This window comes from Leuresthes tenuis, unplaced genomic scaffold, assembly GCF_036924035.1.
Source record: "Leuresthes tenuis unplaced genomic scaffold, fLeuTen1.0.hap1 SCAF_11, whole genome shotgun sequence".
NCBI classification, from domain to species: domain Eukaryota; kingdom Metazoa; phylum Chordata; class Actinopteri; order Atheriniformes; family Atherinopsidae; genus Leuresthes; species Leuresthes tenuis.
The window spans coordinates 307,058-334,823 of NW_027325365.1; the positions used below are offsets into that span (position 1 = coordinate 307,058).

General features: G+C 52.3%; 1 protein-coding gene across 2 annotated transcripts in view; it reads right to left on the bottom strand.

The window, feature by feature from the left end:
• Positions 1–27,766, bottom strand: part of abca1b (ATP-binding cassette, sub-family A (ABC1), member 1B) — a 45,996-nt gene that overhangs the window by 8,937 nt on the left and 9,293 nt on the right. Inside the window, exons 4-36 of one of the 2 annotated variants that reach the window (XM_072395107.1) lie at positions 26,703–26,844; positions 25,428–25,546; positions 21,926–22,047; positions 21,246–21,449; positions 20,257–20,346; positions 16,621–16,861; positions 11,908–12,047; positions 9,486–9,602; positions 9,217–9,411; positions 8,930–9,135; positions 8,113–8,289; positions 7,814–8,036; positions 7,404–7,625; positions 7,122–7,326; positions 6,918–7,031; positions 6,606–6,780; positions 6,378–6,509; positions 5,995–6,272; positions 5,690–5,910; positions 4,653–4,710; positions 4,311–4,561; positions 4,162–4,213; positions 3,962–4,090; positions 3,686–3,834; positions 3,484–3,608; positions 3,317–3,415; positions 3,041–3,230; positions 2,341–2,435; positions 1,123–1,155; positions 936–1,041; positions 773–847; positions 442–611; positions 188–365 (exon numbers count right to left, since the gene is read on the bottom strand). In XM_072395107.1, coding sequence (XP_072251208.1) covers positions 188–365; positions 442–611; positions 773–847; positions 936–1,041; positions 1,123–1,155; positions 2,341–2,435; positions 3,041–3,230; positions 3,317–3,415; positions 3,484–3,608; positions 3,686–3,834; positions 3,962–4,090; positions 4,162–4,213; positions 4,311–4,561; positions 4,653–4,710; positions 5,690–5,910; positions 5,995–6,272; positions 6,378–6,509; positions 6,606–6,780; positions 6,918–7,031; positions 7,122–7,326; positions 7,404–7,625; positions 7,814–8,036; positions 8,113–8,289; positions 8,930–9,135; positions 9,217–9,411; positions 9,486–9,602; positions 11,908–12,047; positions 16,621–16,861; positions 20,257–20,346; positions 21,246–21,449; positions 21,926–22,047; positions 25,428–25,546; positions 26,703–26,844 — 5,033 coding nt within the window. Of the gene's footprint in view, positions 1–187; positions 366–441; positions 612–772; positions 848–935; positions 1,042–1,122; positions 1,156–2,340; positions 2,436–3,040; positions 3,231–3,316; positions 3,416–3,483; positions 3,609–3,685; positions 3,835–3,961; positions 4,091–4,161; positions 4,214–4,310; positions 4,562–4,634; positions 4,711–5,689; positions 5,911–5,994; positions 6,273–6,377; positions 6,510–6,605; positions 6,781–6,917; positions 7,032–7,121; positions 7,327–7,403; positions 7,626–7,813; positions 8,037–8,112; positions 8,290–8,929; positions 9,136–9,216; positions 9,412–9,485; positions 9,603–11,907; positions 12,048–16,620; positions 16,862–20,256; positions 20,347–21,245; positions 21,450–21,925; positions 22,048–25,427; positions 25,547–26,702; positions 26,845–27,766 lie in introns of both variants that reach the window. The other variant, XM_072395106.1, reaches the window with a different exon arrangement.

Genomic DNA, 27,766 nt, shown 5'->3' on the forward strand with positions numbered 1-27,766 from the left:
CACATGCACCCACACGTGCACACACACGCCCACCCACACGTGCACACACACGTGCACACACACGCCCACCCACACGTGCACACACACATGCACCCACACGTGCACACACACGTGCACACACACGTGCACACACATGCACACACACACGTGCACACACACACGTGCACACACACACGTGCACACACACCATGTCCCAGATGAAGTTGGCCACCCAGTAGAGCAGCGGGTTCACGCCGCTGATGAACTGCATGTGTTTGGCTTTGTTGACCCGTTCCTGGATGAGGAAGACCACGAAGCTCGCAGGGACGAAGGACATGGCGAAGATGACGCAGATGGACACCAGGACGTCTACGGAGGTGGTTACCCTGGAAACCACGAAAAGGAAGATGAGCGCGCAAACGAACACCCTAAATCCCAAAGTGCAGCGGCGGTAACACTCACAGGGCCACCTGGGACAGCTGCTCCTTGGTCAGGTTCAGCGGGTGGTTGAAGGCGGTGATGCCGTACCTGCTGGGATCTTCACCTGTGGGCAGGTTGGCCCTCAGGATGCCGTTGTTCATCACGTTGATGAAGGACGTCACACTGTGCCAGCCCTTGTTGTTAAACCAGATCTGAGGAGACCAGATTCAGGGACACGTGAGGACCAGTAACTCACCTGTTCGGGCGTCTCCAACCTGTGGAACTCACGAGCAGAACCAGCTGCCTCATCTCTGGTTACACAGGTGTGTTCTGACCGGACCGCCATCTCCTGAGCGACCTGCAGCTCACTCACCTTGACGTTGTTCTTTGTGTCGAGGCCGTTAATGAAGCTGGACAGACTGTCGAGGAATCGATCTGCAGCGGCACCCTGAGGGACACACAAACGGAGCTTAAACCTTTCGGTTCTGGATCAGAAACACGGACCGGTTCTGCTCCGATTCGCCCGTTTCACTGACCTTCTGTAACTCAAAGATCTTTCTGACTCTCTCAATGGCGTCGTCGATCTCATTGGCCGGTGGGAGGACCTGCGTGCTCCTGGCGCCCAATGAGAAGCCTCCATACCTGCAGAGAGAACAGAACCCCTGAGTGTGTTGGTGCAGCGACTAACCGGGCCGACGTTTTGAAACGGGTCGAGACACTGACCTGAATTCATTCACCCACACTTTGTTCTTCAGGCTGTGGAAACAGAAAAATTTAGTTCACCTTCCTGAAAGGGCTCAGGTGTGTGCTCAGGTGTGTGCTCAGGTGTGTGTGCTCAGGTGTGTGCTCAGGTGTGTGCTCAGGTGTGTGCTCAGGTGTGTGCTCAGGTGTGTGTGCTCAGGTGTGTGTGCAGGTGTGTGTGCAGGTGTGTGCGCTCAGGTGTGTGTGCTCAGGTGTGTGCTCAGGTGAGTGTGCTCAGGTGAGTGCTCAGGTGAGTGTGCTCAGGTGTGTGTGCAGGTGTGTGTGCAGGTGTGTGCGCTCAGGTGTGTGTGCTCAGGTGTGTGCTCAGGTGTGTGCTCAGGTGAGTGTGCTCAGGTGAGTGCTCAGGTGAGTGCTCAGGTGTGTGTGCTCAGGTGTGTGCTCAGGTGTGTGCTCAGGTGTGTGTGCTCAGGTGAGTGTGCTCAGGTGAGTGCTCAGGTGAGTGCTCAGGTGTGTGCTCAGGTGAGTGCTCAGGTGTGTGTGCTCAGGTGTGTGTGCTCAGGTGTGTGCTCAGGTGTGTGTGCTCAGGTGTGTGCTCAGGTGTGTGCTCAGGTGTGTGCTCAGGTGTGTGCTCAGGTGTGTGTGCTCAGGTGTGTGCTCAGGTGAGTGCTCAGGTGTGTGCTCAGGTGTGTGCTCAGGTGTGTGTGCTCAGGTGTGTGTGCTCAGGTGTGTGCTCAGGTGTGTGTGCTCAGGTGTGTGTGCTCAGGTGTGTGCTCAGGTGTGTGTGCTCAGGTGTGTGTGCTCAGGTGAGTGTGCTCAGGTGAGTGCTCAGGTGAGTGCTCAGGTGTGTGCTCAGGTGAGTGCTCAGGTGTGTGTGCTCAGGTGTGTGTGCTCAGGTGTGTGCTCAGGTGTGTGTGCTCAGGTGTGTGCTCAGGTGTGTGCTCAGGTGTGTGCTCAGGTGTGTGCTCAGGTGTGTGTGCTCAGGTGTGTGCTCAGGTGAGTGCTCAGGTGTGTGCTCAGGTGTGTGCTCAGGTGTGTGTGCTCAGGTGTGTGTGCTCAGGTGTGTGCTCAGGTGTGTGTGCTCAGGTGTGTGCTCAGGTGTGTGCTCAGGTGTGTGCTCAGGTGTGTGCTCAGGTGTGTGTGCTCAGGTGTGTGCTCAGGTGTGTGCTCAGGTGTGTGCTCAGGTGTGTGTGCTCAGGTGTGTGCTCAGGTGTGTGCTCAGGTGAGTCCGGTGTGTCTCACCTCTTTCCGATGATCTGAGCGTACGTCTTCACCAGGTAGTCGGAGATGTTTCTTCCCGTCAGGTTCTGCAGAGTGTCAGTGGCGCTCAGCTTCATCTGAACAAAGACAGTCGTCATTCAACCCGTTTGGTTCTGATGATTTATGTCGTAAAATGAATCCGATTTAAGCTCAAAGTCAAGTTGACAACTAGTTTTAACATTTGGGATGATTTCAGTGATTCTTCCCCTCAGGGGTCTCAGGGTTTTTAATCAGTCGCCTCCCACCTCTGGGCCTGTTATCGGACGCAGTTCTGGTTCAGAACCAGATGAGTTGCTGGTTTCAGCTCAGTGGGGGGCGGAGCTACGAAGCCAACCAGCTGAAGGTGTGTTCACTTCCATTCAGCTCGAATAAAACTAACCTTTTATACCACAACTCAATTCTGAACTCAGTTCTGGTGCCATTCAGATGTGGACCTGCAGGAGAACAAACTGTGGTCCTCCACAGAACCCCGGGAGCTTCAGGTGGGAGCAGGGAACCGGTGGTTCTTAGAAGGCTCTAAAGTTGAAGCTCTGAACTAGACCCAGAACCTGGTTTAAATTGTTCTGAAAGCAGCGAATCAGCCGATTTAACGGGTCGACTTCATGTCTGATCCCCGAGCAAAGACTGAAAACTTCCATTAAACCATATGGTAACACCCCCCAGTAGGCTCAGGTGGCCTGACCTCAGGGGGGGGCAGACCGCCAGCTCCAGCGGGGCACTCTGGGAGCATCCTCTTCTTGCCCTCACAGGTGCAGAAACAGGGCGGGGACGGGTCCTCCATCGTCCAGTTTCTGGAGCTGAACAGCTGCTGGATGTGCTCAGGGACTTCGGGGGTGTGCCAGTCCTCGTCACCCATCGTACAGGGGGCCTCTCTGAGGGGGGGGCAGAGTTAGGCCGAGTCAGAACAAAGAGAATGAGCCTGTTTGACAGTTAAAGACAGAAGAAGAAGAGTTCTTACGGGATGGAATATCCATCCATGCAGCGGGTCCCGAGGCCCGGAGAGTCCAATAGAGCGCTCAGTAGCTTCTGCATGTTGGCGTCTCCGGGAGCATCGTCACTGATGGGACAGACTCAGTCAGACCGCAGTGAGCAAACCTGATCTGCGCACATGGGACAGGTGCATACCTGATGAAGGTCACCTGGTCTTCGTACATCCACGGCTGCAGCTCCAGGCTGGGATACTTTCCAAAGGGGGGCACGATGAGGCTGAAGACCAGAGCGATGCAGACGAACACAGCCGGCAGAACAATCTGAAAACACACACAGCTTCGTCTTCCAGGTGACCCTCGCACAGAAGACGTGACGACAGCAGTGGTTGCAGGCGTACCTGAGCGAAGAAGCCCTTCCTGGAGCGCCGCGCGTAAAGGAAGCGTTTCCACATCAGAGCCACAAACTGCTGCCTCTTCAGGCTCCACCCGCTCACCTGGTGCGAGCCTTTACCGGCGATGCAGTTCAGCCAGTCCGTCTCCCTGCAGTCTGACAGGAAACAGCAGGTCACATGACCGAGCCTCACCTTCAGGTGTTCTCAGGTAAAACCATGACAGTCTGTGGTGCTGGCTGTATCCTTGTTCATTATTGGGTGAATTTGTGTGTCGTCGGGTACCAGCATCTCCCTCAGAATCGTTGCCATCGTGGTTGTCGTCGTCCTCCGTTAACGGCCTCAAACAGCTCTGGTGGTCTCCTCCTCCGAAGGCATGGGTCCTTCTGCGCCTCCAAACAGGAAGTGTACCATCTGAACACAAACATGTGACTTCACACTCTTATTTTCAAAGATGTTCCAGTCAGAAGTCCCTTGCTGCTCACCTGAGGGCACCTCTGTGTCGACGCCGTTATCTTCAGCAACTTTCAGGAAAATCTACAAAAACAGGAAACAGTAAAAGTGTCACAAGAAGATCTCTGACTTCATCTGATCACACGAGGTCTGCTGGTTTTATTGTTTCAAACGCTCCCACCTCCTCCAGCGTGGTGTCGGACACGCCGTAGCTGGAGATGCCGAGGTCAGACAGCTTCAGGTCCAGGTCTTTGAAGAGCTCTACAAAGGCGCCGTCCTTGGCGGCGCTGTATGGCAGGACGTAGGTCAGCTCGTGTCCCAGGTCCTCCACCAGGCGGGCAGCAGGGATGTGCCGCAGGATCAGGGCCGACACCAGAGACGTGTCCGGTGGAGCAAAGGGGGCGATGCAGATGGATGCCGCGGGGCCGTTCTCTGAGGACGGAGACAGATTTAGCTCCATCTGAAGGTGAACAAATCAAACGCTGTGCAGAAACAGAGAGCTCACCGATGGTGGCTGCCTCACTTTCATGTTCGCTGCCGAGTCCCGCGTCGCTGCTGCTGACTGAGGCACCATCTTCTTCCTGAAACATACCAAACGATGTCAGAGTAACGGGGCCACACCGGCATGGCCATTACCAAAGAAAGTACTACACAGAATTCTAAGAAGGTGCAGCGTGAGTCTGGTGCAAATCAACAAGGAGTTCTGTTGGTGTGGACCGGTATCTGGCCCCTGTGGACCAGTATCTGGCCCCTGGGGACCGGTATCTGGCCCCTGGGGACCGGTATCTGGCCCCTGTGGACCGGTATCTGGCCCCTGTGGACCGGTATCTGGCCCCTGGGGACCGGTATCTGGCCCCTGGGGACCGGTAACTGGCCCCTGTGGACCGGTATCTGGCCCCTGTGGACCGGTATCTGGTCTCTGTGGACCGGTATCTGGCCTCTGTGGACCGGTATCTGGCCTCTGTGGACCGGTATCTGGCCCCTGTGTACCGGTATCTGGCCCCTGTGGACCGGTATCTGGTCCCTGTGGACCGGTATCTGGCCCCTGGGGACCGGTATCTGGCCCCTGTGGACCGGTATCTGGTCCCTGTGGACCGGTATCTGGCCCCTGGGGACCGGTATCTGGCCCCTGTGGACCGGTATCTGGCCCCTGGGGACCGGTATCTGGCCCCTGTGGACCAGTATCTGGCCCCTGGGGACCGGTATCTGGCCCCTGTGGACCGGTATCTGGCCTCTTTGGACCGATATCTGGCCCCTGGGGACCGGTATCTGGCCCCTGTGGACCGGTATCTGGCCCCTGGGGACCGGTATCTGGCCCCTGTGGACCGGTATCTGGCCCCTGTGGACCGGTAACTGGCCCCTGTGGATCGGTATCTGGCCCCTGGGGACCGGTATCTGGCCCCTGTGGACCGGTATCTGGCCCCTGTGGACCGGTAACTGGCCCCTGGGGACCGGTATCTGGCCCCTGGGGACCGGTATCTGGCCTCTGTGGATCGGTATCTGGCCCCTGGGGACCGGTATCTGGCCCCTGGGGACCGGTATCTGGACTGTGATTCACACCTTTTTGCTGAAGGACACGGTGCTGGAGGAGTTCCTGCAGGAACTGAGTGATGGTTCCGGGTCTTTCTTCACCAGCGTCAGGTAGTAACCCGTCCCCAGCTGGTTCTTCAGATACAAAGAGGAACCGACGCAGCACAGCTTGCCATGGGAGATGATGGCGATGCGGTCACCCAGGATGTCAGCCTCATCCATGTGGTGTGTCGAGAGGATGATGGTCCGACCTGACAGAAGAATGAATGTTAAAGGAACCAGCTGGACACCAATCACCAAACAGCAGGTGGACCGGACCAATCGGAGAGTCTCACCCTGTCTGTATTTCAGCAGCAGGTCCCAGATTCCTCTGCGGGCGTAGGGGTCAACGCCGGCCGTGGGCTCGTCCAGGATCACCACCTTGGACCCGCCGACGAAGGCCAGAGCCACGGACAGCTTCCTCTGCATGCCCCCGGACAGAGTGCTGGTCCTGGACCTGCGCTTGTGTGGCAGCCCTGTGTCCCGCAGGATGTGTTCGATCTCACCTTTCACCTGCTCCTCTGACAGGCCTTTGAGACGGGCGTAGAACCAGATGTGCTCCTCTACCGTCAACCTGGGGGTGCAACGCCACACAGACAGGTCAGGTGACCAAACAGACAGGTGTTTCCACCAGAAACCGGTTTAGATGTCATTAAAGACAGCAGAGCGCCATACTCACATGCTGAAAAGCACGTTGTGCTGAGGACAGACGCCCAGGCTCTGTCGTATGGCGCTCAACTCCGTCCGGATGTCTTTGCCCAGGATGTAGGCGGTGCCTGAGGTGGGCGGGAACAGGCCAGTCAGGATGGACCTGCAGAGAGGAGACGTAAACATCCAGGAAGTGGAACTATAACCACACCTGTGGGAGTTTCTGTATCAATACCAGCAGGTGACGTCGTGGACTCACATGGTCGTGGTTTTTCCGGCGCCGTTGTGTCCCAGGAAAGAAGTGATTTGTCCCTCGTAGAATCCGAGAGTCAGTCCGTCTACCGCCAGCTTCTTACCGTGATGGTAAATCTTCACCAGGTTCTCGATGTAGACTCCTGGCTCCAGGTGATTTGGCTCCTCCTCCACACACACTGCTGAAAACAGGGAAACACACCTTAATGGCTCACGAAGCTCAGGAAGTCTGCTTTTTTTCCTCTGATCTTCATAGATGCTGTTTACAGGTGAAGCTGTAGCTCCCCCCGGTGACCAGTTGTGGTCATTGCAGGCTCACCTGCAGGATTTCCTTTCCGGTTCAGGGGTACTTTGCTGGACTTTCCATCCTTCTCCCCAAACCAGTAAGACTTGGTGAAGGGGAAGTACCAGGGCCGAGGGATCCCATACTGACCTGAGGACAAACCGATCAGATCAGAACCAAATCCGGAAACACAGTCTGCTGACAAACTGCTGAAGCAGCATGATGAAGAGAAGGCCTTACCTGGATACACAGCCTCGATGTACCAGGTGAGTACTCCGTACAGGAAGGAGTCAAAGTACATGACGAGGATGGTAGTCCGGAGGCTGAATTCGTCCTCCTGAAGAGGACTTGACACCAGGTTCTTCCACTGGATACCAACTCCCTGTTCCTCGAACAGCGCAAAGTACTCACAGCCGAAGCCGAATGCCACAGGGGACAGGAGGCTCTGCAAGACAGGAGGACATGTGACTCACTCAGGCCAATCATTGCACAGCAAAGCGAGGGAAAGGTGAGGAGGCTCACAGCTAACACTTTGGTTCCATAGCCAATGTAGTCCTGCCAGGCGACACAGAGCACGTAGGGCAGGTAGAGCGTGAAGTAGATGATTCCCCCGCAGGCGGCGGCCAGGTTTGCCCGGGCGAACGCAGTGCTGATGAGGAAACACTGCATGATGGTGACGACCGCGTAGGATCCCAGGAAGAGGAAGATGACGCCAGGGTCACTGTACGGCAGCAGGTTTCCCTTCTGCACAGGACGCAGAGACACCAGTTGGTTTAAAGACACTGATGGGTTTACGTGTTCACCACTGACCTGGTTAAGGATTCCACAGCATAGAACCAGGACAAACTCTATTCAAACTACTCTACAGGTAGGTTTACTTTGCTTTTATCCTTCTAATCAGCGCCAAACTGAAGTTTGGGGGTGCTCGTCACCTTGAGCAGCAGCACCAGCAGTCCGGCGCTGATCAGCAGAGGAATCAGGCTGCTGATGAACCAGCTGAACCACAGGATGCCGTTATCCAACCCCATAATCCTCATGGTCTCCTTCAGCCGAGCCTCCTTCTCGTACACAACGCTCTTCAGGATAATTGACACCGAGTACATCCAGGCCAGCGTCATGAAGAGCGGCATGGAGCGGCTCATAACCCGCAGGAAGCTTGACAGAGACAGAGACACATTTCAGAGCGAGTCGCAGCGCATCAGACAGGTCGAGCCGCCGTGAGTCGTCTTACATGTCGTCCACATAGCAGGGGTACGGCATCTGCTGGATGTACACTCCTGTCTTCTCCTTGGTGCCCGTCATCGCCCTGATGATGCCCTGCTCGATAACATCCTGCAGGTATGAGAACCCACCCCAGATATACCGCATATCCTCAAACGGGTCAGCACGGGGTCCTGGGTCCCAGTACCTAAAGAGGGGGAAGGGGAAACGTTTTGAAATTAAAGTCTCTCTGTGGTCTGTGATGGCGAGCTAACAGCTGCTCAGATCCGGGCCGCAGAGGAGAGAATTTTCCTCATCTGGTTCAAGCAAACATCATTTAAAGTGAATTTACACCTGGCAGATATTCACTTAGTTCTTCAATTGTTGCAAACACACAAATGTCCCTTTAAAGTGTACCCATCATTACCTGGATGTTCGGTTCCAAGGCTGGGAAATGCTAACCTAAGCTAACTAGCGATAGCTTCATCTGACCGTCTGACACTGGATGCTGAACATGACAGGAACCTGCTGCCTGTGCAGTGGCTCGCTGTCTAAGATCACCACTCAAGAACATTTTCATCTGCTTTTAACTATTTTCACACAAACACGTCACAACTAACGGCGGCGGCGGCGTTCATAAACAGCGGATGGAGGCGGATCAGCGCCGCATCGTACAGGAAGCCGGATGGAGGCGGCTCAGCGCCGCATCGTACAGGAAGCCGGATGGAGGCGGATCAGCGCCGCATCCTACAGGAAGCCGGATGGAGGCGGCTCAGCGCCGCATCGTACAGGAAGCCGGACGTCGGCGCATTAGTTGGCTTTCAAAGGTTTGTGTGAAAAGTCCTTACGCGTCTTTGATCTTGTTGGTCCGCTCCACGTTGTCGATGTCCATGCGGATCTTGTAGTTGAGTTTGGCCGGCAGCTTGGTGGCATTGAGCGGGATGTCTGGGAACACAATGCCCGCCCAGAACTTCCTGTCCTCCAGTAACAGCATGGACTGGTTGACCAGGTGCTCCTCGCTGGAGACGGGCTCCAGTTTGTCCAGGTTCACACACTGATGCACACAGACACACCATCAGGTCATGTGATCACTCACAGCGCCGTCACCTGAAATCACCTGTCAGTCATCACTGACCTCCATGAAGCGGGAGATGCTCATGATGGCCTGGTCCGTCTCGTTGAAGACCTGCCTCCAGGTGAGCGCGCTGCCCGGTGGGCGCCGGTCGTCCGTCTGCTTGGACAAGAAGTCGGAGACTTCTGCCACGGTCCAGTCGGTGTTGGCCAGCTGAGCGTGGAACAAGCTGGCGCTGGCGTTGTTCTTCAGTAGAGTCTGAACCACAGAGAGGAGTTGTTCTCAGGTCATCACAAAACAAAAGCAATGGGGGGTGGGAGGGGCCCGCTTACCCTGATCAGGTCCATTTGCTGACTGTTCTCCATGAAGTCCCAGACTTTGGGTCTCATCTCCTCCCACATGCCACCCAGGTCCCTGAACACACCAAGCTCTTGGAAAGTCCGGTTCACCTGAACGCACCACAGACAGAAATACAGGTGAGTCTCTTGCACCTCCCCCACACATTTGTTTCTATACCTTAAAAACACGCTGGGGGGCGCCAGCGAGCGACTGATGGAGTAAGACGCATAACTCTGAGCTCCTGGAGAGTAAATTACATCAAATCTACAAATTACATTCAACACCTTACAAAAGCTTCATCAGTGCACTGAAGGAAGACAAAGAGAGTCCAAGTGAAGTCGATGGCGTCTAATCTTTGAAAACCACAACACCTCCTGGGGTAAAGGTTCAGGTAGCCCCACCTCGGCCCGAGCCCAGGAACACACCATGGACATCACATCGATCAAGACAGATATCCTCTCCTCACTATCCTCTAATATAGTACACAAATTAAAATAAAGTCATTCAACACTCACAAAATCGGACGAAATTGCTTCTGCTGAATTTTACACATCCTGCACCAATGATAAAGAATTGGCACAGTTTTTGAAAGATATTAACTTAAAACAGTTATCTGAGCTGGTAGCAAAGGAGCTAGATCAAATAATCGGAAACACTACAGGCTAAAAACTACGTTAAAAACATGGTAAAAGCCCTGGAACATTAAAAAAGATAGTGGCACCCTTGCTGCTAAAAGCCTAACATCATGATGTTATCATAAGTATGGAACCCTGGCACCAAACATAAAGAAGGAAAGGGTCAAAACGATGGCCATGGAGATAAATAATACAGTAGTGGGTTTAAATGGCCCAAAGATGGAATTAAATATTTTGACATCAGAATTCTCCCCCTGTTAGAAAACTTATTTCACGTGAATTACAGACCATAATACTAAATATTAGTGAGGAGTTGGACAGATGGTCGATGCTTCCCTTATCCATCCTAAACTACTCCAGATCCAGATGCTTCCTGCAAACATTCCCAAATCTACATCTGATAAACTAGACCAGCTGATTTAAAAATTATATGGCAAACGTCCCAGGGTTGGACTAAAAACACTTCAGCTATCCAAATCACAGGGGCCTCAAACGTCAGGTTGTGTTCTGGGCTGCTCTGGGGAGACCCTCAACAGCATGGCTGTAAGTTTCTGTATGTTCAAGGTGGCATTAAGAAAAGCACACGCTAACGGCCTTTACAGACTCTGCCTTTCCTAGATGTTTCGCTTGGTGAGATTCAAATGAGCGAGTGGAAAAGAAAACTAAAATCTTATGGGCTGTGGTCCTGTGGACCTCACAAACCTACAGCAACTTCATAAAGATGGGTGTTTTAAATAATTTGAACAGTTAAAATAGGAATTTACACAGTTTTTCAGGTATTTATAACTAAGAGACTTTAGAAACATAGAGAGTGGACTAAAATCCTAGAGCCCAATCCTAGAGATAAATTATAGGTAGTGGAAATAAGAAAATTATCTGTTTATAGATTCCAACGAAACTCTTCAGATTAAAGAAAAATGGGAAAATGAGATGAACATAGGACCGGTGGGAGGAAATATGTACAGCAGCACATCGAGTAACACATGGCAGGAATCAGGTGGAAGGTAATAATAAGATTCTTTAGGACACCAGAAATCACATCCAAAATGGGGCCCAAGCACTCAGATACCTGCTGGAGAAGTTGTGGTAACCTTACTCTCATACTTTGGACATCTCCTAAACTAAACTAAATTTAGGACGTGGTCTTTGAGGCACTTGGAAAAGCATTTTAGAAAAATTTGCATAAAGATCCCAAGATGGTAAATGACCAAATGACATCATTGGAAGAGGAAAAAATACCTTTTACAAATATTACTGCTTGCAGCTCTTAAATGTATTACAGTCAAATGGTTAAAACCCTCCAAACATATAATATATGGACTGAAAAGGGAAATCTATCATATGGAATAAATAACTTGAGGCTTCAAAAAGATATATTTGTTAACAGATGGAGAATACTAACGCAGTAAAAGTCACATTATTTTTATTTTATATTATTTTGCTTTATTTTATTTCACTTCATTTTCATTTACATGCTTATTATTTAATTACTTATAGCTCTGTTTGTGTGCTACTCTTGTTTAATTATTATTCTTTAATGCTGTATTAAGCAGATCATAGATGACAAACAGCACACTAAATGTGAATTATAAGCTGTAAAAATTCAGCTAAAAACACCTGCTTAATACAGATTCATTTTGGAGGTCCACCTGCACAGGTGTACTCAGCTTAATGTTCCCATACCTGCTGTCATTTTCTGCATTAGGTCCTGTCTCTTTAAGAGCCCCTCCCACACAGACCCAGTGTGCTCTGAGTGGTCAGACTGAAAGTGATGTCATACCTCGTGGATGATCCTCTGTGTGGCGGGGGTGTGGGGGGTGTACAGGATCTTCCCCAGCAGCAGAGGCTTCAGAGCCTGCCAGATCATCCGGGACATCGGGTTCGAGTCCATGTTCCTCACCAGGCTGTTACAGTACGGAGCTGCAACACGTGCACACATTCAGAGGTTACTCCTGCCTGAGCAAAGCTGACGTGCACGAATCCGTCACCAGCGTAAACGTCTTCAAACGCGCGAATCCGTTACCAGCGTAAACTTCATTAAACGCACGAATCCGTTACCAGTGTAAACTTCTTCAAACGCACGAATCCGTTACCAGCGTAAACTTCTTCAAACGCACGAGTCCGTTACCAGCGTAAACTTCTTCAAACGCACGAGTCCGTTACCAGCGTAAACTTCATTAAACGCACGAATCCGTTACCAGTGTAAACTTCTTCAAACGCACGAGTCCGTTACCAGCGTAAACTTCTTCAAACGCACGAATCCGTTACCAGCGTAAACTTCTTCAAACGCACGAATCCGTTACCAGCGTAAACTTCTTCAAACGCACGAATCCGTTACCAGCGTAAACTTCTTCAAACGCACGAATCCGTTACCAGCGTAAACTTCTTCAAACGCACGAGTCCGTTACCAGCGTAAACTTCATTAAACGCACGAATCCGTTACCAGTGTAAACTTCTTCAAACGCACGAGTCCGTTACCAGCGTAAACTTCTTCAAACGCACGAATCCGTTACCAGCGTAAACTTCATTAAACGCACGAATCCGTCACCAGCGTAAACTTCTTCAAACGCGCGAATCCGTTACCAGCGTAAACTTCATTAAACGCACGAATCCGTTACCAGCGTAAAGTTCTTCAAACGCACGAATCCTTTACCAGCATAAACTTCTTTAAACGCACGAATCCGTTACCAGCGTAAACTTCTTCAAACGCACGAATCCGTTACCAGCGTAAACTTCATCAAACGCACGAATCCGTTACCAGCGTAAACTTCTTCAAACGCACGAATCCGTTACCAGCGTAAACTTCTTCAAACGCACGAATCCGTTACCAGCGTAAACTTCTTCAAACGCACGAATCCGTTACCAGCGTAAACTTCTTCAAACGCACGAATCCGTTACCAGCGTAAACTTCATTAAACGCACGAATCCGTTACCAGTGTAAACTTCTTCAAACGCACGAATCCGTTACCAGCGTAAACTTCTTCAAACGCACGAGTCCGTTACCAGCGTAAACTTCTTCAAACGCACGAGTCCGTTACCAGCGTAAACTTCATTAAACGCACGAATCCGTTACCAGTGTAAACTTCTTCAAACGCACGAGTCCGTTACCAGCGTAAACTTCTTCAAACGCACGAATCCGTTACCAGCGTAAACTTCTTCAAACGCACGAATCCGTTACCAGCGTAAACTTCTTCAAACGCACGAATCCGTTACCAGCGTAAACTTCTTCAAACGCACGAATCCGTTACCAGCGTAAACTTCTTCAAACGCACGAGTCCGTTACCAGCGTAAACTTCATTAAACGCACGAATCCGTTACCAGTGTAAACTTCTTCAAACGCACGAGTCCGTTACCAGCGTAAACTTCTTCAAACGCACGAATCCGTTACCAGCGTAAACTTCATTAAACGCACGAATCCGTCACCAGCGTAAACTTCTTCAAACGCGCGAATCCGTTACCAGCGTAAACTTCATTAAACGCACGAATCCGTTACCAGCGTAAAGTTCTTCAAACGCACGAATCCTTTACCAGCATAAACTTCTTTAAACGCACGAATCCGTTACCAGCGTAAACTTCTTCAAACGCACGAATCCGTTACCAGCGTAAACTTCATCAAACGCACGAATCCGTTACCAGCGTAAACTTCTTCAAACGCACGAATCCGTTACCAGCGTAAACTTCTTCAAACGCACGAATCCGTTACCAGCGTAAACTTCTTCAAACGCACGAATCCGTTACCAGCGTAAACTTCTTCAAACGCACGAATCCGTTACCAGCGTAAACTTCTTTAAACGCACGAATCCGTTACCAGCGTAAACTTCTTCAAACGCACGAATCCGTTACCAGCGTAAACTTCTTCAAACGCACGAATCCGTTACCAGCGTAAACTTCTTTAAACGCACGAATCCGTCACCAGCGTAAACTTCTTCAAACGCACGAATCCGTTACCGGCGTAAACTTCTTCAAACGCACGAATCCGTTACCAGCGTAAACTTCTTTAAACGCACGAATCCGTTACCAGCGTAAACTTCTTCAAACGCACGAATCCGTTACCAGCGTAAACTTCTTCAAACGCACGAATCCGTTACCAGCGTAAACTTCTTCAAACGCACGAATCCGTTACCAGCGTAAACTTCTTCAAACGCACGAATCCGTTACCAGCGTAAACGTCTTAAAACGCACGAATCCGTTACCAGCGTAAACTTCTTCAAACGCACGAATCCGTTACCAGCGTAAACTTCTTCAAACGCACGAATCCGTTACCAGCGTAAACTTCTTCAAACGCACGAATCCGTTACCAGCGTAAACTTCTTCAAACGCACAAATCCGTCACCAGCGTAAACTTCTTCAAACGCACGAATCCGTTACCAGCGTAAACTTCTTCAAACGCACGAATCCGTTACCAGCGTAAACTTCATTAAACGCACGAATCCGTTACCAGCGTAAACTTCTTTAAACGCACGAATCCGTTAACAGCGTAAACTTCTTCAAACGCACGAATCCGTTACCGGCGTAAACTTCTTCAAACGCACGAATCCGTTACCAGCGTAAACTTCTTCAAACGCACGAATCCGTTACCAGCGTAAACTTCTTCAAACGCACGAATCCGTTACCAGCGTAAACTTCTTCAAACGCACGAATCCGTTACCAGCGTAAACTTCTTCAAACGCACGAATCCGTTACCAGTGTAAACTTCTTCAAACGCACGAATCCGTTACCAGCGTAAACTTCTTCAAACGCACGAGTCCGTTACCAGCGTAAACTTCATTAAACGCACGAATCCGTTACCAGTGTAAACTTCTTCAAACGCACGAGTCCGTTACCAGCGTAAACTTCTTCAAACGCACGAATCCGTTACCAGCGTAAACTTCATTAAACGCACGAATCCGTCACCAGCGTAAACTTCTTCAAACGCGCGAATCCGTTACCAGCGTAAACTTCATTAAACGCACGAATCCGTTACCAGCGTAAAGTTCTTCAAACGCACGAATCCTTTACCAGCATAAACTTCTTTAAACGCACGAATCCGTTACCAGCGTAAACTTCTTCAAACGCACGAATCCGTTACCAGCGTAAACTTCATCAAACGCACGAATCCGTTACCAGCGTAAACTTCTTCAAACGCACGAATCCGTTACCAGCGTAAACTTCTTCAAACGCACGAATCCGTTACCAGCGTAAACTTCTTCAAACGCACGAATCCGTTACCAGCGTAAACTTCTTCAAACGCACGAATCCGTTACCAGCGTAAACTTCTTTAAACGCACGAATCCGTTACCAGCGTAAACTTCTTCAAACGCACGAATCCGTTACCAGCGTAAACTTCTTCAAACGCACGAATCCGTTACCAGCGTAAACTTCTTTAAACGCACGAATCCGTCACCAGCGTAAACTTCTTCAAACGCACGAATCCGTTACCGGCGTAAACTTCTTCAAACGCACGAATCCGTTACCAGCGTAAACTTCTTTAAACGCACGAATCCGTTACCAGCGTAAACTTCTTCAAACGCACGAATCCGTTACCAGCGTAAACTTCTTCAAACGCACGAATCCGTTACCAGCGTAAACTTCTTCAAACGCACGAATCCGTTACCAGCGTAAACTTCTTCAAACGCACGAATCCGTTACCAGCGTAAACGTCTTAAAACGCACGAATCCGTTACCAGCGTAAACTTCTTCAAACGCACGAATCCGTTACCAGCGTAAACTTCTTCAAACGCACGAATCCGTTACCAGCGTAAACTTCTTCAAACGCACGAATCCGTTACCAGCGTAAACTTCTTCAAACGCACAAATCCGTCACCAGCGTAAACTTCTTCAAACGCACGAATCCGTTACCAGCGTAAACTTCTTCAAACGCACGAATCCGTTACCAGCGTAAACTTCATTAAACGCACGAATCCGTTACCAGCGTAAACTTCTTTAAACGCACGAATCCGTTAACAGCGTAAACTTCTTCAAACGCACGAATCCGTTACCGGCGTAAACTTCTTCAAACGCACGAATCCGTTACCAGCGTAAACTTCTTCAAACGCACGAATCCGTTACCAGCGTAAACTTCTTCAAACGCACGAATCCGTTACCAGCGTAAACTTCTTCAAACGCACGAATCCGTTACCAGCGTAAACTTCTTCAAACGCACGAATCCGTTACCAGTGTAAACTTCTTCAAACGCACGAATCCGTTACCAGCGTAAACTTCTTCAAACGCACGAATCCGTTACCAGCGTAAACTTCTTCAAACGCACGAATCAGTTACCAGCGTAAACTTCTTCAAACGCACGAATCCGTTACCAGCGTAAACGTCTTCAAACGCACGAATCCGGTACAGAGTTGTAAACTGCTGAAGGTAGTTTACAACTCTGTAAACTTTACAACTCTGACCTGAGTGTAAGAATGAGTTTGTAAAGCAAACCCAAAGGACCCAAAGGTTAAACGAGGTCACTTTGAGCCGAACCCCCCCCAGCGAAACCAGCAGGACCCTCAGGACTCACTGGAGGAGTTGTCGTAGAGCACGCCGGCCTCGTCCTCGCTGCTGTTGTGGTTCCCGAACAAAGCCTTGTAGTTGCTGTCTTCGTACCAGTTCAGAGATTTGATCTGCAGGCCGCCGCCCTCGGGGTGACCGCACACGATCCTGGAGACGGCCTGGTACATGGTGCTGGGAGAGGAGGTGGCGTTCTGCGTCAGGAAGATGATCTCGTTCCTCAGGTCGACCCAACTCTTCATCCCAGCCAGCTGGAGTCAGGAGACACAGAAGAGACAAACAGTGAAGAACTACCTGGAGCAGAACCGGGCCGATGCCTCCGTTCGCAGGTTCTGGAGCAGAACCGGGCCGATGCCTCCGTTCGCAGGTTCTGGAGCAGAACCGGGCCGATGCCTCCGTTCGCAGGTTCTGGAGCAGAACCGGGCCGATGCCTCCGTTCGCAGGTTCTGGAGCAGAACCGGGCCGATGCCTCAGTTCGCAGGTTCTGGAGCAGAACCGGGCCGATGCCTCCGTTCGCAGGTTCTGGAGCAGAACCGGGCCGATGCCTCCGTTCGCAGGTTCTGGAGCAGAACCGGGCCGATGCCTCCGTTCGCAGGTTCTGGAGCAGAACCGGGCCGATGCCTCCGTTCGCAGGTTCTGGAGCAGAACCGGGCCGATGCCTCCGTTCGCAGGTTCTGGAGCAGAACCGGGCCGATGTCTCCGTTCGCAGGTTCTGGAGCAGAACCGGGCCGATGCCTCCGTTCGCAGGTTCTGGAGCAGAACCGGGCCGATGCCTCATCGCCGTCTGAGCCGACTTTGTGCTGCTGCCTTCACTGACCCTCAGAAATACGGACGTTAGTTTAATTTTTCTTTTTACCTTCGAGGAGACTTTTTTTTTCAAAAGATCTAAACTGAAGGTTTACCCTGTCAGCTGATCTAATGTTTCCAGAGGAGGGGAAGTGCCGAGTCATGGAAACGCCCTGAGGTGATGCAGTTTATCAGCTGATCAGAATCACACAGGAGACAGAAGTCATGAAACCGTCGGTGTCTGAACATGCTGCTGCAGCTGGAGGGTTTGATCTGATCACTAAAACATGGCGGCCGGTCCCCCTTCTGAGCCTGAAAATAAATCTGGGACATCAGCAGGAAGAGCACGTGGCGTCCTCTTGGTGCAACTTAAAGTGAATCAGTCAGAGTTGGACGGATAATCGAACTTATCTCACCAAGAGGAACCGATTACAGATGATAACATACAGCAATAAACCCGAGGGAGGATGATAAAAGACACTAAACTGAGCTGAAACAACATTAAACACTCAGCAGTTTGACTTCCTGTAGGAGAACAGACCCGATTAGCCCCAAACACAACAAATGGACAGAACCGGATGAAATGCTCCTCATGAACTAAATGATGCTGAAGTCCAAACTGGAGAATAAAACCAGCTCCTTAAGCCTCTGAGTCCAGATGCAACTAAAGCTGAGAATAAGGCTGAAAAGCAACAAAAAGACCTCCGATCAGCATCCTTTCCTCCTGAAACACATCACCAGGTTAAAGTCAGACGGAGGAAAACTGCTCAGCTGTGATCTGGGTCTGGACCTCCAGATGTTCAGTAAATGTTCTGCAGAACCAGCTGCAGAGGCTTCATCCGATGGATCTGATCCAGATGTTACAGGAAGGTTCTGTCAGATATCAGAGATGATCCTTTCTCTCATAAAGGAGCTCATTAAGGGAGGAAGGTTCTGAACACACTGCTGGACCGGGCCCTGGACCGGACCCTGGACCGGGCCCTGGACCGGGCCCTGGACGATCATTAACAGGTAAACTGATGGACAGCCAACAGCCAATGAGGAAGAAGCAGAACCAGCTCCAGCTGTGAGCGTTTCTTTATGATCAATCATCTGTGCGTTAAACAGCTGGACTAAGGAGGGTGTGTCCAAACAGAACCAGTCCAAACAGAACCAGTCCAAACAGAACCAGTCCTGACCTGCAGAGCTCATACAGAACCACAGCTCATTGAGAGAGTTGGACCTGCAGCTCGGTGATTCTCAGCTGATCAGCAGAAGTGAAACGCAGCCCAGGGATCCGAGGTCCGGTTTCTCCCTGACAGACATACGGTTCAGTTTCTGGTTCTGCAGAACCGTCTGCAACGAGCGGCGTATTCAGAGGTGTTGACAACAAAGAGAGACGAAGAGAGTCGAAGGTTATGGCGCTCTGATCCGATTGGCCGCTGCTTTGTCCAATCACTTTGTTTCGAGGTTCTGTTTCAAACCCGGTTTGAACCGGTGTCTGACCTCAGTTTCCTCACAGGAACTGGAGGATGATGTCACAGATGATGTCACTGATGACGGACTCGTCAGCTGCTCTTCTTCATGTGAAACACTTCCTTTTCACTGGAGCAGAAGAAGTGCTGAAAGGCTGAATCTGCAGTTTTCTCTGAGTCACATGAAGCAGCGGTTCTGTCTGTCCGATAAAAACAGTTTGACTCAACTTTGCCCTGAATATCAAACTGTTCTCACCACAAAGCAGCGGCTGGTTGCTCTGATGCCCCCCCCCCCCTACAGACGGGTTTCTGTGGCGCCCCCTGTGGTCGCCGGTGCCCCCCCCCCTACAGACGGGGACTGTTTGTTGGTTCCTCTCCTGAGGAGACGACCCTTTGGGGCTTTGTTCAGCTGGAGCTGCCTTCATGTGGACTCAAACACTCAGAGCTGCCAAGGAAACCCAGTGGCCTCGGTTCTGCCTCGGTGCCCCCCCCCTACAGACGGGTGCATGTGGCCTCGGTTCTGCCTCGGTGCCCCCCCCTACAGACGGGTGCATGTGGCCTCGGTTCTGCCTCGGTGCCCCCCCCCCCCCCCCTACAGACGGGTGCATGTGGCCTCGGTGCCCCCCCCCTACAGACGGGTGCATGTGGCCTCGGTTCTGCCTCGGTGCCCCCCCCCCACAGACGGGTGCATGTGGCCTCGGTTCTGCCTCGGTGCCCCCCCCCCACAGACGGGTGCATGTGGCCTCGGTTCTGCCTCGGTGCCCCCCCCTACAGACGGGTGCATGTGGCCTCGGTTCTGCCTCGGTGCCCCCCCCCTACAGACGGGTGCATGTGGCCTCGGTTCTGCCTCGGTGCCCCCCCCCTACAGACGGGTGCATGTGGCCTCGGTTCTGCCTCGGTGCCCCCCCCCTACAGACGGGTGCATGTGGCCTCGGTTCTGCCTCGGTGCCCCCCCCCCCCACAGACGGGTGCATGTGGCCTCGGTTCTGCCTCGGTGCCCCCCCCCTACAGACGGGTGCATGTGGCCTCGGTTCTGCCTCGGTGCCCCCCCCTACAGACGGGTGCATGTGGCCTCGGTTCTGCCTCGGTGCCCCCCCCCTACAGACGGGTGCATGTGGCCTCGGTTCTGCCTCGGTGCCCCCCCCTACAGACGGGTGCATGTAGCCTCGGTTCTGCCTCGGTGCCCCCCCCTACAGACGGGTGCATGTAGCCTTGGTTCTGCCTCGGTGCCCCCCCCCTACAGACGGGTGCATGTGGCCTCGGTTCTGCCTCGGTGCCCCCCCCTACAGACGGGTGCATGTGGCCTCGGTTCTGCTCAAACCACCGGGTCCCTGCAGAATGAACTCTGTGATGTCACATCCTGCCCAGGACTGCGACACCATCACAGCTGATCCGGGGGGTCTTACCTCCACGGCCAGCGACCCCAGACTGTCCAGGAGGTTATTGGTGGCTCTGGCCACCTGGCGCACGGCTTCTGGGTCGGACCTGACGTCCCTCTGAGAAAAACACAGACACACAGCTTCAGGTTGCAGCTCAAACAGCTTCTCTAAGGTCCAAACCCGGTTCTGTTCAACACCAACACCGTTTAAACTGAATTCTGCTGTTATTTTTCGTGTTTCCCCTCCTCCTGGTGGAGGTTCTGCAGGACAAACACCTGATGGAGGTTCTGCAGGACACCTGATGGAGGTTCTGCAGAACACCTGGTGGAGGTTCTGTGGAACAAACACCTGGTGGAGGTTCTGTGGAACAAACACCTGGTGGAGGTTCTGCAGGACAAACACCTGGTGGAGGTTCTGCGGAACAAACACCTGGTGGAGGTTCTGCAGAACACACCTGATGGAGGTTCTGCAGGACACACACCTGATGGAGGTCTGGTCTTATCTCGGTCTCAGAACATTTTTTAATAACTAAATGCAGCAGTAAGAGCTTCAGGGGCAGAGTTCCTGCCTTCATCGTTATCATCGTCGGTTTTTCTGATTTGACGCTTTTTTTTTTGATGACTCAGCTTGTTTCTAATCGATATAACCGGGGAGCTTCTGATTGGCTGTTTTCGGGTCCTCGGCTGACCTCGGCTGCTGCTGTGGAAACCGGCTGCAGCTCGTAGATTTCTGCACACAAAAGGCGCCGAGCCTCAGTGACACTGCTGCACTGAAGCCTTCACACTCTTTAAAGCCGTCTCCAGGCTACGAAAAGCGAGCCTTCAGGGAGCCGGGGCGGGCCAGGACTCGCCTCCTCCCACGCAGCGCCGAGCCGCACCGTGTCACCTGAGGACACGCCCCACGCCGACCTCAGCTCAGCCAGAGGCAGCCTCAGGGCGAGGAGAGGAGGAACCAGGACCCGACGGGCTGCAGCTTCACACAGAACCAAAGACACCAAACATGAACCCAGATCCTACCCGGACCGGTTTGAAGAAGTCCAGGTTGCTCAGGAAGTGTTCCTCAGCGCGGTTCAGCCACACCACCGGCGCCCGGCAGATGGTTTCCTGGACCAGTGCCACCACCTGCTGGTCCGCGATTCTCACAAAGTCCTCCAGGTTCTGCTTGGCCCCCTTCTGGGGACACATGTCCCTCAGGTGGGCCCCGAAACCTCCGAGGAGGACCTGGGACACAAACCAGAGCAGAGGGAAGACTTTCAAACCATCTTTATCTTTTCATGTTTCATCCCAAATTCAGCACCAACAGGGTCTCTGGGCTTTTATTTCTAATCTCTGCACCTCATCACTGAAATATTCAGGATTTCCCTCAGCGATCTCTAGTTTTGTTTTATGCATTCAGCTTTTATCCAAAGCAGCTTACAGGTAGGCAGGTAGGGTGGGGGGGGTTTACCTAAGGACCCTACAGGAGGTAATAGGGTTAGGGTTAGGTAGTACCTTTCATGCAGGGGATTTGAACCCAGATCTCCCACACAGAAGGTGCCAATGATACCACTACTAACCCTACACTATCCAGTGTGAACTTTGGGCCTTTTCATTGGGAAAATAAAGTCTGAACTCCTCCCACATACTGCAGACCCGTTGGTGTCTGGTTTCTTTCCCGGCTGTTTTGGACTCTAAGGTTCAGACTGAGCAGAGCTCACCTTCTCCAGGTTGATGTCGGCTTCTGTGATCTGCTGGACGCTGTGTTGGGAGAAGGAGGCGTTCCCCAGCAGAAAGCCTGACAGAGTCTCATTGTCTCGCAGGAAATGCTTCAGCTTGAAGCCTGTGGGAGGAAAAACAGACAAACAGAGGGTCAGAGAAACCCGACACCTCTTCCTGTAAATCCTGGGCTTTTGTACGGTAACCATGCACACGCCTGTCCCCTCGACGCCGTGGCAACGCAGCCCACCACACGTCTAAATGTTTTCGGGCTCAGTTTTCAGTCAGATTCACTCAAAGAGACGTTTTCATTCAAACTTTCCTGGCTCAGGTTACACTGATCTGCTCTCTGATTGGTGGAAAACCTGCAGACTCAAGCAGGTGAAAACGCCCTCAGTAGCCCCAGAAAACCTTCTGGTTCCTCCCGCCGGACCGACCCACCTGAGCCGCCCACACATCTAACCAGAGAAGAAGCCGCTGCCGCCGTCACGGGAAGCGATGACCATATTTGGGCGTCTGGTTGGATGTAAACAGGCTGCAGGCCGGCTGTGTTTAACGTGGAGGAGCGGCGAGCGGCGAGCTGCCACACGCCTGGAAACTTTCCGCTCAGAACAAGCTGTTTGCATATCGTGAGGATGAAGCCCCGCCCCCCCCTGCGTCTTTCTTCTTCTGCAGGTCTGAACAGGCGCTTCGCAGAGACCTGAAAGAACCTTTCACTTCGTTAAGGGGCAGCTTCACTGTGCTGAAGCAGCTCTGTGGGCTGGTCAGAACCCGCCGGTCGGGACCGGAGAAAACCCAAAAACAACTTCAGTCTGAGTCCATCAAACAGAACAGAAGTGCGGTTATTAAACGTAGGTCAGCTGACTCAGAGTTTCTCTGCATCTGATGCAGGTTGAAGAAGGTTTTATCCAAAGTTCTGAGATTCTAATCTGTTCTGAGGACGTTTGAACCTGCTGCTTCAGAACCTACAAACAGCATCAGAACCTACAAACAGCATCAGAACCTACAAACAGCATCAGAACCTACAAACAGCATCAGAACCTACAAACAGCATCAGAACCTCTTTCTGCGCCTGCCTCGTCCTCAGCTGAACTGAGCTGCTTCCCTGACTGGCTGAGGTGGTTCTGGTTCAGTCCGAGGTGGTTCTGGTTCAGTCCGAGGTGGTTCAGTCCGAGGTGGTTCTGGTTCAGTCCGAGGTGGTTCTGGTTCAGTCCGAGGTGGTTCTGGTTCTGGCTGAGGTGGTTCTGGTTCTGGCTGAGGTGGATCTGGTTCAGTCCGAGGTGGTTCTGGTTCAGTCCGAGGTGGTTCAGTCCGAGGTGGTTCAGTCCGAGGTGGTTCTGGTTCAGTCCGAGGTGGTTCTGGTTCAGTCCGAGGTGGTTCTGGTTCTAGCTGAGGTGGTTCTGGTTCAGTCCGAGGTGGTTCTGGTTCAGTCCGAGGTGGTTCTGGTTCAGTCCGAGGTGGTTCTGGTTCAGTCCGAGGTACGGGGGCCTCACAGGGACGGATCCAGCTGTCTGACATCAGCAGCTCTCAGTGATGATGATTGGTCAAATGAGCTCCTGCCGGGCGACCCGTCTGCTTCGATCACAGAGTGTGACGGCCGCTGCTGACGGGTCAGAACCGCAACGGCGGCTGGTTACATCAGCGCTGAGGCCTGATGTGGACTCAGCTGTTTGAACTCTGTGACGCTCAGCTGGAGGCTGCCAAGCCGAGCTGAGAAAACTCAACGTGACACGGCGCCATGCTGACTGCCACCTGCAGAACCGCGAGGCCGGCCAGAGTCCGACCCACCGGAGCCAGAGGGAGGCGTGAGGCCCGCTCACATCAGAACCCACCGGAGCCAGAGGGAGGCGTGAGGCCCGCTTACATCAGAACCACCAGAGCCAGAGGGAGGCGTGAGGCCCGCTCACATCAGAACCCACCGGAGCCAGAGGGAGGCGTGAGGCCCGCTTACATCAGAACCCACCAGAGCCAGAGGGAGGCGTGAGGCCCGCTTACATCAGAACCCACCGGAGCCAGAGGGAGGCGTGAGGCCCGCTTACATCAGAACCCACCGGAGCCAGAGGGAGGCGTGAGGCCCGCTCACATCAGAACCCACCGGAGCCAGAGGGAGGCGTGAGGCCCGCTCACATCAGAACCCACCGGAGCCAGAGGGAGGCGTGAGGCCCGCTTACATCAGAACCCACCGGAGCCAGAGGGAGGCGTGAGGCCCGCTCACATCAGAACCCACCGGAGCCAGAGGGAGGCGTGAGGCCCGCTCACATCAGAACCCACCGGAGCCAGAGGGAGGCGTGAGGCCCGCTTACATCAGAACCCACCGGAGCCAGAGGGAGGCGTGAGGCCCGCTCACATCAGAACCCACCGGAGCCAGAGGGAGGCGTGAGGCCCGCTTACATCAGAACCCACCGGAGCCAGAGGGAGGCGTGAGGCCCGCTCACATCAGAACCCACCGGAGCCAGAGGGAGGCGTGAGGCCCGCTCACATCAGAACCCACCAGAACCAGAGGGAGGCGTGAGGCCCGCTTACATCAGAACCCACCGGAGCCAGAGGGAGGCGTGAGGCCCGCTCACATCAGAACCCACCGGAGCCAGAGGGAGGCGTGAGGCCCGCTTACATCAGAACCCACCAGAGCCAGAGGGAGGCGTGAGGCCCGCTCACATCAGAACCCACCGGAGCCAGAGGGAGGCGTGAGGCCCGCTTACATCAGAACCTCCGTGTGAAGCGACAAAAACACAAGATATTCACTACAACAAAAGCTGCAGTTGGACCTCAGGAAGCAGGAGTTTAACCGAGTTCTGGAGGGAGGAGCTTACAGAGCCAAGCATCTGATTGGTGGGATATTCCCCGGCGTTTGGATCCATCTTTGGGTCGTCTTAGCTCATAAAACCTGTTTTTGGTCAGTTATATTCCACAGTCTTTGTTAACCTGTTCCTCAGAGGGCTTCAGCCCAGCATCACAGCGCTCAGGGGGCGGAGCCACTTCCACGCCACGGTGCACGTCTGAACCTGCGTACGATGATCAGTGAAGGAGCTCCAGAGTGAGAGAGGGTTCAGAGACCGAATGAAAGCCCACTGACGGGGTGTTCCCCTGCAGGGGCTCAGGGCCCAGACTCTGACTCTGGCCAGAATACACAGAAAGTAGAAGAATTAAAGCATTTCAGGCGGTTCATTTGGTCTTCATTCACTTCACTTCACAGTCTTACAGCTCATCAGACACAGAGCGCTGCACATCTGAGTCCTCTGTGCTGTGCCTGCAGGTTCCAGCAGGTAGGGAAAATAAACGCACCCCACAGTGAGACACAAAACAGCAAATTATCACACAAAGGAGCAAAATTCTTTGTGTTCAGTGAGCCTGAAACAGCCAGCAGGGAGTGGGGGGGCTGATCTCAGAGCAGTTTGAACAGAACAGCTTCATTCAGAAGGAAACCCCCCCCCACACACACACTCTCAGCCTCACATCCTCTGAGAAATGAACGTTCATCTGGATGAACCCTAAAACTGTTCTTACCTGAACGGCTGGTCTGCAGCAGCTGCAGGGCCTGAGCCAGATCCTTGAAGCCATCCAGGTTTTTATCGTTCTGACTGTACAAAAGAATCTTCTTTGCGTCCGAGAACAGGCGAGAAATTCTGCAGATGACACAAACAAACAGGAGTCACAGCGAGGAGGGGAGAGGACTGAAGCTGAGGAAACATCTGAGCTCTGGGGGACGATGTTCAACAGGACAGAGAACAGCTTCCAGAGCAGCTGAGGTGTTGGAGAGGAGCTGAGGTGGGGTAGGGTAGGGTTAGATCTGAAGGAGGGTTAGGGTTAGATCTGAAGGAGGGTTAGGGTTAGATCTGAAGGAGGGTTAGGGTTAGATCTGAAGGAGGGTTAGGGTTAGATCTGAAGGAGGGTCAGGGTTAGATCTGAAGGAGGGTTAGATCTGAAGGAGGGTTAGGGTTAGATCTGAAGGAGGGTTAGGGTTAGATCTGAAGAAGGGTTAGGGTTAGATCTGAAGAAGGGTTAGGGTTAGATCTGAAGGAGGGTTAGGGTTAGATCTGAAGGAGGGTTAGGGTTAGATCTGAAGGAGGGTCAGGGTTAGATCTGAAGGAGGGTTAGATCTGAAGGAGGGTTAGATCTGAAGGAGGGTTAGGGTTAGATCTGAAGGAGGGTTAGGGTTAGATCTGAAGGAGGGTTAGGGTTAGGGTTAGATCTGAAGGAGGGTTAGATCTGAAGGAGGGTTAGGGTTAGATCTGAAGGAGGGTTAGGGTTAGATCTGAAGGAGGGTCAGGGTTAGGGTTAGATCTGAAGGAGGGTCAGGGTTAGATCTGAAGGAGGGTTAGATCTGAAGGAGGGTTAGATCTGAAGGAGGGTTAGATCTGAAGGAGGGTTAGGGTTAGATCTGAAGGAGGGTTAGATCTGAAGGAGGGTTAGGGTTTGATCTGAAGGAGGGTTAGATCTGAAGAAGGGTTAGGGTTAGATCTGAAGGAGGGTTAGGGTTAGATCTGAAGGAGGTTAGGGTTAGATCTGAAGGAGGGTTAGATCTGAAGGAGGGTTAGGGTTAGATCTGAAGGAGGGTTAGGGTTAGATCTGAAGGAGGGTTAGATCTGAAGGAGGGTTAGGGTTAGATCTGAAGGAGGGTTAGATCTGAAGGAGGGTTAGATCTGAAGGAGGGTTAGGGTTAGATCTGAAGGAGGGTTAGATCTGAAGGAGGGTTAGATCTGAAGGAGGGTTAGGGTTAGATCTGAAGGAGGGTTAGGGTTAGATCTGAAGGAGGCGGGCAGGAAGCCGTTTCAAACTCACATCGAGTCGTTGAAGTTGCCGACGACGCCCAGCGTCTCGCCGGGAGTCGGGTTTCTGAAGCAGGGGTTGTTGGCGTTGCACAGGATCCCCTGAAGCCAAGGCAGCGTGCCGGCCGATGGCATCGCCTTGTTGGGGAAATGACCTGCAAACAGGAAGTGGTTCAGTACATTGTTCAGCATCAGCACGACTGACACAGACAGCGACATCCCGCAGCTGGGGCTGATGGGAGATGTAGTTCAGGGCAGCAGAGGAAACCTAAAACTCACAAACTGGATCAGAAACAGGAGGTTATTGGGCTTCTGTTACTGAAAAGTATTTATTTTTAGGTTATTTCTTCAGTTTTAGGTTTGTGGCTTCGATAAAATATCAGATAAATAAAGTCAATTATTAACGATTAACAAAACTTTATATAGAATTATGTCTAAAGCCAATTAATAAATAATTAGATCAATGAGACAAAGCATCTTCATCGTTTCTGTTAATCATTCAGAGCCTGATCCCACGCTCCTGGGAACAGTTACACCTCTGGAATCTCCTCATGTTACGTTGGAAATGTTAAAGAAATGAAATGTTGTGCACTGTTTTGGATGACTGGTGGCTTTCCTGCAGGCCTCTGAGCAACACGTGCGTTCGTGCCACTCGCAGCAGCCAGATGATGGGGTCGGGTCGTCTTTATCTTCCTGCCGTGCTGGAACTCAGCGTCCATGCCTTCACCTGGAAGATAACCTCCCTATCACCTGCAGCGGAGCATCAGCAGCTGCACAGGTACAACCTTTAGCCCCGCCGCAGACCCTGCTATCAGGAACCTTTAGGACTGCCAACTGGCCTGTTTCTAATCAGAACCGATAAGATAAGACCCAGAGCTGCAGGTTCTCTCAAGTCCACAGGTCATGTCACTCTACTCCAACAACTTGTCTCAGTTCAACACAACATCACTCAATCAATGACCAATATCCCTCTGGCCCACAGCCAGCCCACAGACTGCAGCAGATGTGTGAAGGTTCTGCCTGAAAGTTCTGTTTCTGAGTCTCAGAACAAGTTTCTCTGCTCCACTGATAAATTCT